This window comes from Motacilla alba, chromosome 3 (genome assembly GCF_015832195.1).
Source record: "Motacilla alba alba isolate MOTALB_02 chromosome 3, Motacilla_alba_V1.0_pri, whole genome shotgun sequence".
In the NCBI taxonomy this organism is placed as follows: domain Eukaryota; kingdom Metazoa; phylum Chordata; class Aves; order Passeriformes; family Motacillidae; genus Motacilla; species Motacilla alba.
The window spans coordinates 68677405-68691748 of record NC_052018.1 but is presented as its reverse complement, the minus strand read 5'-3'; the positions used below and the strand labels follow the sequence as shown (position 1 = coordinate 68691748).

General features: G+C 35.1%; 1 protein-coding gene across 10 annotated transcripts in view; it reads left to right on the top strand.

Moving 5' to 3' along the window:
- The window catches only part of RYR2 (ryanodine receptor 2), a 382187-nt gene extending 375365 nt beyond the window's left edge, over positions 1–6822 (top strand). For all 10 annotated transcript variants that reach the window (XM_038130404.1, XM_038130398.1, XM_038130396.1 and 7 more), the window contains 4 exons: positions 1126–1190; positions 1937–2037; positions 3538–3589; positions 5284–6822. In XM_038130404.1, the coding sequence (XP_037986332.1) occupies positions 1126–1190; positions 1937–2037; positions 3538–3589; positions 5284–5379 (314 nt within the window). In that variant the 3' untranslated portion in view covers positions 5380–6822. The remainder of the gene's footprint in view (positions 1–1125; positions 1191–1936; positions 2038–3537; positions 3590–5283) is intronic.
- The last annotated feature ends 7522 nt before the right edge of the window (positions 6823–14344 follow it).

The window sequence follows — 14344 nt, the reverse complement described above, 5'->3', positions numbered from 1 at the left end:
TGTTTACTGATATTACCTGTAGTACTTAAACTCCTGTTTGTTTTCCTTCTATGCCTTTGAAATATTGTCAAGAATGCCCTAAAGGTCATTTTTAATGAAAGTTCACACAAGTTATATATATATATATATATATATATATATATATATATATATATATATATATATATATATACTGAGAAGTATATACTCAGTTTTGCAAAAATTGATAAACAGTTTTGCTGGGTTCACTTGCTGTCATAAATACTGATACTTCATTGCTTTCGGTCAGCTGACAGCTAACTTAGGATAATTTTGACAGCAGTAAAGGTGCTTTATCCCTCACTACAAGGAAATTCAAGAAGCAACTTTAAGCTTCTGGTAAATTGTTTATAATTCTTAATCAAGCAACAGGTTTTTTTTTAAAGGGCTGGGGAAGGGTGGAGATTTTTTTACACCCTGAGTTGGCATATCTCATGTGGTTAATTTCTTCATTTTGTGAGTGGCTGAATAATAGAGTCCCTAACTGTCCAGATGTGGGTACAGGAGTGTCAATAGTCATTGTGGAGTTAGTCCTTACTTGTACTGGAGTAGGTGAAGGGAAGGTTATAAGCAGTTTACAGTGTGAGCCATAGAGCCTGTGATTCTTTTTGTTCTTCTTTCTATATTTCCCTCAAATGACAACTTACTTTTGTCAGAGCTCCAATAGTGGAACCTTGCACTACATGACAACCATCTTGAGAGAGGATGCATGGAGCTCTGGGCCTCTCTGCATCTGCCATGTAATAAATATCTCATCTCTGTTAAATGCACAGTATTTTTTTTTCTATAGTAGGGCCTTAATCACTGTAAACCCACGTATATCTTAATGTACTAAGTCAAGATTAGAGCACTGGGAGTAAAAAAGAAGTCTGCTCATCCCATTTTGTAATTCAAAATGGTACTGCAAGCCATGTTACTGGTGTTTCTTTGGCTTGCTCTTTTTTCTTCATGGTTTGATTGTCTTTGGAATGTATATTGGTTTCTATTATTTCTGCAGAAGATTCTCATTCAATATTCTTTATCAAAGTTATGTTATCCCTAGATTTCCAGATATTCTTTGTCACAATTGTTATTGTACATTATCTATCATTTTAACTTAAACCCTAGGTTTAATTATTGATGCTTTTGGTGAGTTAAGAGATCAGCAAGAGCAAGTTAAGGAAGACATGGAGGTAAGAACATTCAGTTGCTGAACCATACCTATTTTCAGATTTCACAAGTAGGTGTTTTCAGTCAAAATACAATTTAGCTAGCGGATAGTTTTTCAGACTAAGAGAAAAATGCTGTCCTGTACATGGGCTGACACCATACAATGTGAATTATAATGAATTGCATGTCTGTGGCTATTTAAGTCTTTTGAATCTTCAAACCAGGAGTGTTAACAATGCCATGTTACATTTCATCTCAGGTGTAATTTTCTTTGGTTAATATATGTGTGAAGGTATCTTGTACTTTGTGGTTTTCTATTCTGTCATTGAAGTGTATATGTAAGAAGTCAGGAAAGTGTTGCAAACCAGCTTCAATTTGTAAGGTGAACTTGGAGCATATTCAGTTTCAGCTGGAAAAGCATTGAGGTAAATACTGCCATGTGTCACAGTAAGTGCTGCTTAACATTAAAAAAAGTCAGCTGTGCTCATTGTATACCATTCTGTCTCCTGATACCTGTTCACTTAGAACTGGCAAAGACTTTATTTTTTTGAACAGTAGGAAGCTATTCTGATGGTAGCTAAGCTCCTATTCAAGTGTTTTTACTGAGGTATTCAGTCTGAATCATTAAAAGAAAAGCCTTTTTGTTCAGCACACATTATATATGATGCATTGCCATTTTCAAGAAAATTGTTACTTTTTTTTTTGCCTTTTCTGAAAGCAGGGCAGGTGTTACATGTAGTGTTGAAGTGCTCTGTATTCTTTCTTCTAGACAAAGTGCTTTATCTGTGGAATAGGAAATGACTACTTTGATACAGTGCCTCATGGCTTTGAAACACACACACTACAGGAGCACAACTTGGCCAATTATTTGTGAGTACACTAAAAATGCACTCCTCACTAACTCATGATCCTTGCAGCCTCCACAGGTACATGGTTACCTCTTTTGCATGAGTAATAGTCAGTCCTGTTTGGCTTTGGTGTGCACTTGTACTTTATGAATGTATTATTCTGGGGCAGTGACAGCAAGGAATTAACTAATTAATTTTCATATCCTGCTTTCTAGGTTGGTTGTGCCAGAAGTAGTTTGTATGAGGTTGTAGCTAGAAATGAACTTGATATGTGGCTGCAGAGGCCACATAAATTGTAAAATTAAATGAGGTGTGTAAGGTGATGACCTGGCCTGGAGACTGATGGAAAGAGAGAACAAGCACAGCAGTGAGACAAAAAAAACCCCTTACATTGGACAAAATACTTGGTGTAGAGTGCTGAGGCTGACCAAGAGAACCGGGGACAAAGGGAGGTAGGGGAACTGTAATGAAGAGCTAGAGATGAGAGGGATCAACCAAGGCCATCAGGTCCACCTCTGGAAAATCCAAGCAGAGCACCAGTGACCACTCAACTAAATAATGCCAATTATCACGTCTACAACCACTGTATCATACTGTTCGTCTCATGTATGAAAATCCAGTGCCAGAGTGTATTTCATACTGGTGCTGTCAGTATGAAGCAGGGGATGGATTGTGTCTTGGTGTTTTTAAACTGGCATTGTATATGCGCAAAATAATGAGACTGCAAAGTCAAACATGGTTATAGAAACCTTCCACTGAAAAACAGGTTTTGCAAACAAAATACATTGGAAGCACTATCATACAGGGGTTTTATTCCTATGTAATAAACACTGAACAAATTGCATGCTATAGCATACTTGCTTTAAAGTGCCTCAGCCTGAGGAATTGTTTTTGGTTTTTTTTTTTGTGCGTGATCATATTTTATTTTTTTACATATGTTTGGAGAGAATGTCTCTTATGAGTGACATTTTGAATTTATCACCCAGTGAGTGTCAGCTCAAACCCTCAAGACTAATATTGTTTTGGTTTTTTTTTTTAAATTACAAATTCTTTTCTGCTCATGTGATCTTGCATGCACTACTAAAATATTCCCAAACTGTAATTCCAGCAACAGAAATCTCTTAGATACCTTCAGCATTTTTTATTCAGTGTGGGAAGAGAAAAAAAAAAGAAATTTCCAGTGACCATTTTCTGTCTACTTCCAAGTGGGTTTTCATGGGCAAGAAAATGTTGTCTGTTGTAGGTTTCAGATTAGAAAGTTTAGAAAATCTTCATTTACACTGAGTTGCTAACTACAGTAAGTCAAACTGACTGTCATGCATTTTAATATACAAGTCATTGAAAAATGAATCTCAACAGTGTCAGGAAAGTGTTTAATCTTAGAATATTATCACAGATAAAAATTTGGAACTTGTAAGTCCAAGAACAGCATTTTCACTGTACATGCTGAAGAATATCCATCTCCTTGTGGTTTGCCTAATGTTTCCAGACATTCTATTAATAGCTGTTTCTTTGCTTGTAGGTTTTTTCTGATGTATCTTATTAACAAAGATGAAACTGAGCATACAGGACAGGTAGGTTGAACAACTCTATTAACGTCAGCTGATTCTAAAATAAAAATCATTCAGGCTTGGAAAAACTAAGATTTTTCTGATGGATAGCCCCCGTATATATGGAACGTAATTCTCATTCTTCTAAGCAATTCCGAAGACTTTGCTGCTTTTTGTTAGGGTGTATCAGTTCTGAAGCACTTTCTATTCCTTTTTGGTATCTGAACCTGTTATTTTTAAATTGTTATTTCCACAAAATAGAAATACCTACTATAAACAAGAGTAATGAGAAATAGAACACTGAAGTACTCTGTGAAAGCAACACTCTTCATTTCTCTCTTTTGATCCTTTTTTAAATAGTCTTTGTCTTTTATTATTATCATCTGCATATAATCTTCTATGTCTACATTCCTGAATAAGTCCATATGAAAGAACTTGTGCACATATCTAAAATGAAAAATTTGTGAACTTTTCTCTGTAGGTTTCTACTGTGTTCTTCTCTGTTCTTTCAAACTTCTGGTGCCCCCTTCAACTTTCTTTAAGCATACTAAAAGTCACTAAGAAATGTATGACATTTATAGTCTTTCTTTCCTTGTGATAGTCTTTCAGCTGACTAAGCAAATGTTCCTGTGTTGCAGATCAAAACACAAAAGAACTGAATAGTATCACATATGTAACCCTACAGACTTGGGTCAGAAGGATGATTTGCTATAAATCTATATAGTTTGCTCTTTTTGAACTCTGACATGTGTGCTGTAATCATCTTCTTTGCATAAATCTCAGCCTTGTCCAGTATGAGATTTCATGTGTCTGCTTTGCTATTTTTGATCATCCATTTGTCATTTGAGAATTTCATGCTAACTGAGATTTTTTTAAAGTCTGTTCTATTTGCACTTTCTGTTTTCTTGGCAGTGCATCCTACTGTATTCACTGAAGACAGATTTCTACTAACTATTCAGTTTTGATACTGTGATAGTGATAAGTGATAGTTCAAAAATTGAGTGTACTTCATACCACATAACTTCTAAGGAACATGCTTTAGTGGTAGACTTGGCACTAGTTTATTGTTGGATTCAATGATCTAAAAGGTCTTTTCCAACCTATATAATTCTATGGTTCTGTAATTGGTGTCATATATGTCATTTCTGCCATGAAATGTTCATAATAAAAACCACATTTAAGTGGTGTGATTAAAATAGAAATGGACTGACATATTCTTTACTATTCTTTGGAATGTCTCAAGACAGAACCCTACCAAAACAAATAATCAGAAAGGAAGAAATACCAAACACCACTGACTCAGACTGACTATAAAGGTCATTTTGGTTTATGTATTGTTTGTAGGCATGTTTTGAAATGACTGATGCAGAAATTCAATCAAATTTCTATGACAGAAAATATTCTGCTTACCATGCTATCTGTCTTGTGGCCAGCTTTAATTGAGCTTTACAGTGCTCCTTGATGTGCAAAAAGAACTAAACTACCTGGTTCTCTTCTGTGCATTTCTATAGTGCTTTCTGACCAGGTGACAAAACCCTAAAAGCTATTCTAAACTAATCAAAATCATTAACATGATTTTGCAGATTGATGTTCAACAACCTTGCATGCACAGAATCAAAAACAGTGAAGTGATATATAAATAAAAGAGAAAAAAAAAAGTAATGGTTGATGATTTCTCATTAAATCAAGTTAAATAATTTAAACTGTGTTTCTTTCAGGAATCATATGTTTGGAAAATGTATCAAGAACGGTGCTGGGAGTTTTTCCCTGCTGGTGATTGCTTCCGAAAACAATATGAAGACCAGCTCAACTAAGCAAAAATGTGGATTTCTGGACAAAAATGTCCATGTATTTCCCAGCTCTTTTTGGAATGTCTAAAAGATTTCTTAAATCCCCAAAGCTGTGTGCATTTTGGAGCACCAAAGCTCTGTTTTTAATGACGCAACTGCGCTTTTATTTTCTTGTGTATTTGCTTTGAGAACACTGGAGTAAAGAACAGTGAAAAATTACAGCAACTTTGGAACCAAACCAACCACTTGCACAGACAAAAGATGTCCCTATACATAACATGCACACACAAGTAGAGACTTGAGACAGCTTATTTTTGAAACTGCCAGATGATACCCTTGTCTGAAAGATCACACATGGGGTGACATGGTAGCAACACTCATTTGGTCTGTTTATTTCATCATCTTGGAAGGAACTATATATAGTTCACAGAGCACCATAAAAAGATTGTTGTGGACACTAAGTTGTGGGGAAATAGTGCCTTACTATATGTGGGTTGAGCTATGCAGAAGATGAGTGCATGATGACATAATTTTTTTTTCTTTATGTCTTCCCTTCCAATTTAATATTTATTTTGTGGTTTTGGTGGGTTTGGGAGGAAGGGATTTGATTGTGCACATCTTTTTAACAAGACTGGAGTGTCTCAGGACAAGATTAGGTTATTCTCATCAAGTTCATTTCACATTTACCTTCCTCTTTAGCTTTTTGCTCTTATTTTGGTAATGCTCTGATACAACACTGCTACTTTATGAAATCTTTGTATGACTACAAGACAGCTGCAAAAAACCACTTTAACAAGAAATGTTTCATTGCATGTTTATTATGCAAGTTTAAAACAATCAAAAAAACAACCTTCAGAAACAAGTTGATCAACATGAAAAAAAACATTCACAATAATTATATCCATAGTAATAAAGTGTTGTGGGCTTTATTGTACATCTGGAACAAGTGTCATCAACCAACAATATGAATATATGTTATGAATTTGACAGTAATTTTGGTTTCTTTTTTTTCTTTCTTTCATTTCTGCCACCTGTGATCGATAGTGGAGTTGAAGATTTTCTTGTTAAATTATTTTTTAAAAGCAAAGCTGAAGCAATATCCATTCAGGGACTCCATCAGTTACATCATGAAACACCAATGATGTGTACATTACTCCATTTTGAGTCCTTTTCAATTGTAATGCCAGTCTTTACAAATAAAAAGAGACATTCAGAATGGAAACAAGCTGGTGTTGGTAGCATTTGAAGTCTTTGTTATAGAGTCTTTTTATCAATTCCTAAATTAATTTCAACTACTTCAAACTAGGATTAAGCTACTCTTTCCTTAATGAAAGGTTTTGGTACTGTTTTTGGTCTTTTCTGCTGGACTTCTTGCTGTTCTGTTGCTCTCCCGCATTTCTTTACAGGTCATATTTTTGTCATTAAAAAAAATAATCTGTGTCAATATTCAGTTATAACTAAAAAAAATAAAATTAAGGGAATAATCAATTAAAAATTCTAAGGCTGTATTCTGAAAAGCCAGGCTTTCAGTTCTGTGAATTTTGCTGAATTTGGTATCCTGTTCACAGTTCTGGTAAAATTCCCTCAAACTTTGCAAGATTTTAGGCCAGAGGCTGGGCAGGCTGGTGACAGTGCAAGGGCCAGGTAGAGCAACCACAATTTGTATTCAGTTTTTAAACCACTCCCACCCAGACTGGACTGTTCAGCACAGCTCTGTTTCCTCCCTATTTGGAGCACTTCATAAAGCACCTTTATTCAGCCTTTCTGGGATTTGTGTCCAAGATTTAGAAATGGAGAGTTGTAGTGATGTTTCTTTTTGGATGTACAACATGAGAATAGTTGTTACTTGACACGCGTAGGTACACAGGCTGATTCAGTTTTGCACATTTTGTAGCAAAACTGTAATTTTTTAAAGTTGTTTTTCTACAACTTTTTTGTAGAAAAATATGTAGCTAATGATTCTGAGGGATATTTCAAGGTTCCTTTATCTTCAAAACAAATTCAAATGGGCTTTGTAGGTAAATATCAGAATAAATGTGACATGTTTATTTAACCTCAAGTTCCAAGTCAGAGAACTCCTGTGACATCCTTCCTGTTGAATCCAGTATGCTGTTTAACAAATATTTGTGAAGCCAGGCTTAAACAATAGAGGTTTTTTTTATGATGAGATCAACTGATTATACAGTGGTGCAAAAAGTTTAGGTATGAAAAAATCTTCATTTATTAAATCAATTATAGCTTTAGCAGAAGCAAATTCCTACATCTAGGAATGGTCTGGAGAGTTTACACATTTAGTGTTCAGTGCTGAAAAAGAAATTGGACTTTGGCAGACCTTTAAACTCTGGTTTATGCAGTCCCCTCTGCAGTGGCTGTAGGCTTTCTGGGAGTCCCAGAAACATGGCATTTCCTGTTTCATGCACTAAGTTTGTCATGGAGAGCCTTTATCTTAACAGGTATTTCAACAAAAAACCCTCTAATGTGCACTTTTAACAGGATAATATTATCCAAGCAGTCCATATACTACATAATACACACTGTGGGATACAACTTAATACAGTTAAATTTATTTTAGCCTTAGACAAAGTTGAAAAAAATTATTAGATTTTAATGAAAATTACTGAACTTCCTGTGCCTGTTCCAAATGCGACTTCTTTGAATTTTTGTGTTGTAAACAGTCAACCAATAAAGACAGTTCATGCCTTTAATAATTGCATCAAAAGAAATCTGCATTGACATAAGTGTCCATACTAGCAGGTGATAATAACATGTCACTTGAAAACTACAGTTTTAGATCCAAGAAATTTAAAAAATTGGTGTTTATGCATGTTATATTTAAGGTAAGGTTATACTTACACATATATTTGTGTATGCTAATGTTCTTTCTTCAACTGTTAGGTAAATTTACTGATTATGTCAGTAAAGCAGTAATTTTCAGGGGAAAATAAAGTGTCTCCCACCCTTTATTGAAGAAAGCAAAGACAGAATTTTTGCTGTTTATCTCTAAATGTCAAAAAAATGGAGAAGACCTCTAAAACTGATGATCCCAGCACTTCCATGTTGATTTCAGCAAAGGAATGAAGAAATGAAAGGCAATGGAAAAACAAAGTAAGATGGAAGAGTAGTTGATGTGTGATTTATTTGTGGAAGCTGTTGCCTCCTTATATATTTCCTCCTTTGAATTGACAATTTTTATACCTCTTCTGATTATGTGTTATTGTGTCTTTCCTATCCCTTTAAGTTTGAAGCTTATCTGTGCTTTTTTTACTGAGAAAATCACAGAAATTTGAAAGGAAGATGATTCTGTAATGTCCTTGGCCGCTGCATGGCTACAAGATTAATTCTAATAGCATTATTATGCTACTTAAGTTGTTCAATATTTTAATTTTTACTATCTTCCTACTGTTGCAGAGCTCTTACTAATAGGAATTGCATTAATGCTTGTTTCTATAGCTATCATAATATTCCTGCCATCTTCAGAGACACTAAATAATTCAGTTTACTTACATAATCACCTGTGAAGTATTTATAGGATATCATATTTTCTACGTTAGAATATTCTAATTTTTTTTTGTTCATTAGCCAAAACAAATAAAACTGGTGTCCAAAACAATCTTTCTCAAATAATAAGACATCTATCACAGAGAGCATGGGTGGGTATCTTCTTTGATTAAATCTGTCTAATATTTATGCTCATCAATACAGCTTCTGCAATCTCTCTCCTTTAAGTCATAGCTGCTTTTGTATATAATAGCTGCTTTTTAGTATAATTAATTGCTTCTTTATCAGTTTTCTTTCCTAAAGCTATGCCAAACCGTAGAATCTAGTTTACGAATAGAATTTCAGACTATGTCTTAAATAATTTCTTAAGAAAAATTTGCAAAATATTTAAGCAAAAAGATATATTTATGCCTTTTTTTTTTTTTTTTTGTAGAGTGGTTTTTTTTCTGGGTTACAGTTTTCATTTTGTCTGCATAACATTTTAAATTTATCCATGCAACTCCTTCCATTTTACTTCTCAATTATCTTTTTGGTTTGGATATTGTGAATTGGACGTTTAGGCAAAAGGAAGTGTCTTTCTTATGGGGTAGAGAAGACCCTTCTCAGCAGTTACTGAAGATCTCCATCAGCCAAACAGCATCCTTCTGCTGTGCCAGTGGAGGTCAGGACTTGAGGCAATTCTTGATATGAGCAGCTTGCTTCTCTGATAACATGGCTAGGGGCTAATCTGCAGTTACAAAGGCTCAACCTATTCATTTGCTGCTGGATGGGAACATCTGAGCTAAAGTTCTCATGAAAAGAATTTATTGAAATTTTTAGAATAGAAGGGGGGAAAGCTGAAAACCTCACAATTAAAATAAACTGAAGGTTCTTGCTGTTGGTCCATTGTGTAAATGCTCCAAATTTGCATGCAAGATGCAGTTGCTGACTTTGAAGAAATTGCAGTTACATGGACTAAATACCTCTCTCTCTAGATATGTTTTAATAGGATCCTTTGGAATGCTGAAGGAATGGCTAAAGAATACTGGATCATGGAAATTGAGAACTGGAATAGATCAAAATATTTTGGTTAGTTGTTCTTTATGTAGTTCCAGGAGGATAGAATGAAACTGCATGCATTGATTGCCCTAAAAAAATAGAACCATGCTGGGAGAATCAGAGAAGGGAAAGTCCTCCAGTGCTGTAGCTACAAGTGAATAAATGGAAGAAGTGTAAAGGGTCACGCACTGTTGTTGTATTTCTTAGGAGATTAATAAATTGCAGTAATTTTGAAGAAGTGTTCGCAGTGTGATCTGCACGACAGGCACAGTGTGGCTCAAAGAAGCGTTATTCTGTGAGCCATGCTGTGCCTGTCGTGCAGATCAGCAGGATGGGGGGGAGAATGGATGGCGTCTGCCTTGAACAGTGGCATCCAGAGAGGCTGCTCTTCCCTCCTGTGGTAATGTGCTCCTGCTATGCTCTGTGCATCCCGTTCTGAAGGGGTCCCTTCCCATCTCCCTCAGTGCCTGGGAAATGAAGACAAGTGAACATCTGTGTTCTCTTGGTTGTGTTATTGGCTCATTCCTCTGGCAGCAGACTGTGCACCGCTGTACCTGCTGATACACACACACTTGCAGACACTTCCTCGTGAGAACAAATTGAAGTTAAATTGATTAAACAGCTGCTCGGTGCTGACAACAAGGCATGTCCTTTTATCATGTGGTCTGCCTAACGAAAGAAAAGTTGTAAATTCACCAAATAGGAAATAGAAAAAACATTAATATCACTGGACTATATGGTGGCAATTGATTTTTGGCTCTGTCCAAACAAGATAAAATTTCAGGCGCTAAGTAAAATACTGTGAACTTTTTAGGTATCTACAATCTATATTAGAATAAGTAGCTTCATATTTTTGGTGTAACTACTGATCTGTTTTAAAGGGATTTACAATGTTATCCTAAATAATAATAATAATAATAATAATAATAATAATAATAATAATAACAATGGTAACAAAAAATAATAATGTGGTAATATATAGTAACAATATTCCAGAAAAGAGGAGTGGTTCATAGTGTTCTGTGCAGATCTGGAAGACCACTCAGTGATTAAATAAATCTGATAGAATGGAATGAGCTTTGGACAGCAAATACTGACACTGAGTTTATTTTCTTCACTGGTTCTTTATGCTCAGACAAGTGTAGAATTAATAATAATTTAAATACAAAAATGTAAAGATGTATCCATAATCTAAGAATTTTTTTCTCCCTGATTTAGCTTTCATTGTTCTTGACTGTAATGAGGCAATTTTTATTTCTATTTGCCCAGACTTCTGCCCCATATCAGTAGGTTAATATCCCATACTTTGCAGTACTTGGAAGTGATTGTATACAAAGGCCAAAATAATCCTGGATCATTTCAGAGAAAAATATAATACAATTTTCCTAACTAGTAGTCCTTGGCAATTTACAAAATCCCTTTCTTGTTTAAATTTTGCTTCTGCAAATGATTTCATAAATCCTCTTGTATGTCACAGACTAGAAATCATTATTTTTATCTTTTTATAAATCTTTATTTGTCTTGAATGATCCTTAACATCTAAAAAGCGTGCAGATATAAATTAGGACTTTCCAGTACTGGGTGTTAGTAGCAATCTCCAAAGTATGTAATCAATAATCTATACACTTTTCACTTCTATATGCATCATGGAGCTCATGTATAATTACTTACTAATTAGTTATAATGTTTTTGTAAGGATTCTTCGTGCAGTCTGAATTACAGTAGCCTCTTATCTGGACTTATTTGGTTAAAAAACAAAATAATCAAAGTAATTAATATGCCTGCAAGACTAATATGCACATTTCACCTGCATCATTTTTATGCAGGCTATGGGTTCCTTGCCGTAGGAATCCAACAGAGTTACAAAAGGCTGGTTAAAATCAGCTTCCAAGGAGCAATCTGAATAATACTGCTCAAAATGTTCTGCCTGGGAGAATTGCTAAACAACAAGTCACATTAAATTCTCCTCCTGTTGTTTGCTGCTTAATTTGTCAGTTGTGGCAATTTAAGTACGAGAAACTGTAACTCTGAAAGGAAATTACTGTACAAGGCTGTTTTATAGTTAACATTTTGCATATATGAGCAGCTTTTGACAGACTGTGGCCCAATTATACAGTTTGCAGTTTAACGATTATTTGTGTGTAGAAACATCTGTGCAGGTATTGTTTTGACCAAGTTGACCTAGATGCAGTAAACAAGCTTATTTGCTGTGCTTGTGGTCTTGCCACTGTAGGCTGGTGAAACTCAGATATCCCAGAGCCCTACTCTCATTATCTGATATCTTTTTTTTGGCTTTGCATCCTCATTGCATCTTGCTGTGGCTTAATTTGTGTTCTCATGGTTTGGATTTCTTTTATTGCCTGAGATCCTCTAATGTTTCTTCACTATATGTAAATTGTTGCATGCTCCAGAAACTCGAAAGAGTATAGCCAGGGGGTCTAAGTGATGCACCAGGATTAACTGAACAGGGAGATGTTGGGATAAGATGGATTCTGGCTCAGGCAACTCGATCTAGGGTACCATATTTCAAAGTCACATGCCCTCTTCTTCTTTCCTGTGGACAAGACATGCACAGAATAATTTTACAAACCTGTCCAGTTGCATGGGAGCAATGACAGTTTCAAGCTATCATAAAAGCAGGAAGTGACAATTTCAAGAAAACAAATGAACCAACTCCCAAAACTTCATACAAACCAGGGAAGTAAAGGGTCAGGAGCAGGCAGAATGAATTGTTTTGACAAAACTAGGATTATTCTAGTAATATACCCAGAGACAGCTGAGGAACGTAGAAGAACTAATGTGTGTGATGATATTTAGGGAAGTCTCAGACTTACTGTATATATTCTGACTATGCTATGCATGTATGGCAGAGTTATTTATATGGCAGTGAAAGCACAATTACCTGTATTATAACGTGTGGCATGAGCTGGAATAGGGAAATTCTGGCATAAATACTAATTAGAGAAGAATTAACATTTTTAGTGGAAAATAAGCCTTTTGTATGCATACAGATATTGTTAGATACTTTACCACTGTTATTACATGGTGAAATGATATAGTACCATCTTAATATTCAAAATTAACTTACTCAATATGGGACCTGAAAAGATTGATGTTTCTGTATATTGCTTTTGCAATACACCTGTATTCTTAATATGATTCAAAATAATTATTCAGGTCTAATTTGGAGGCATAAAATAAGTGTAAGAGTAATGTTGGGAGGAAATGCTTATTTCATTTTGAGTCTAGTAACCCCAGAGCTTTTTACATTTTAGCTGAAAGAGTGAATTTCCCAGATTTTCTCATGAGTAATGAGACATACATTGTTGCAGCCACAAAAGGAAATCAATTTCTAAGGAAAACACTGTCTTAATTTCTGAAAATTCATGAGGGCTGTATTGATCTGATAAATTTTTCAGACTTTTCTCCGAGGAGAACAGCCTTTGAAAACTATCGTTTCTGTATTCTTAAAGACAATTCTTTTCGGAGAGGGTAGTGGAGGGAAGTCAAAAGTACAAAAATAGGAAGTTTAATTTCATTACATCATAATAATAATTGCATCTCATACTTAGTTTTGTTAAAGGTTTGACTAACCATCTTCATAGCCATTTGCGCTAGCCTTGCAGGAAGGGCAATTTCATTGGATAGGATTCGTCCATTTATAAAGGAGATTACTTTGGAAAAATATCATGCCAGTTAAATAAAAGAAACAGAAGTCTAGAAAATCACGAGTGTCCTGCTCAGAATATATGGGAATTGGTTGTGCTAAACTAACCCTACATGCCGTGGACAAGGGGACTAAACAGTGGTTCCTGGGATATAGTCTGAAATTAAAAAAAAAACCTTTTCACTAGGAGAGGGGTGCTGCCCTGGAAAAGTTGTCCAGGAACTCCCATCCTTAGAGATGTTCAAAGTTCATCTCTGAGTAGAAGCCTGGGGTTAAATGCTATCCAAAAGTGCTATCCAAGCAAGACTGCTTTGATTCTGTTGGACAGGGACATCAAAAGTGTTCTTACCATTTCCTAAGCCTCCAGTTACAGGGGCAATTAATTTTGGATACAAATTGCTGGGCTTCATGTCCATTTAGTCAGATATAGTAAGGCCATTGTGCTTTTGTGCTTTATTATCTGTCCTAAAAGTTTGTATAGAACTTTTTTTTTCCTCCAGAAGTTCACTGTGATTTAGAAATATCCTAACAATGGGAAAGGCTTTAAAAACTAAAGTAACTTTTTTTTTTAACCTGAAATAAATCTCTAAGTTCTCAAAAAATTTGGAAGTAATCATGTGAATTAAATTTTATGGCTTTAATCCATGAAGAGGAATAGCGTAACTCCTCTTGGAAGGTAATAATCTGGATATATAACTTCTTGATGACAAAGCCATTGTTGTGGGTCTGTGCCTGTTTGAAAGAGATTGAAGTGTGTCTGACTGAAGTGTTAGAATGCCTAACAAA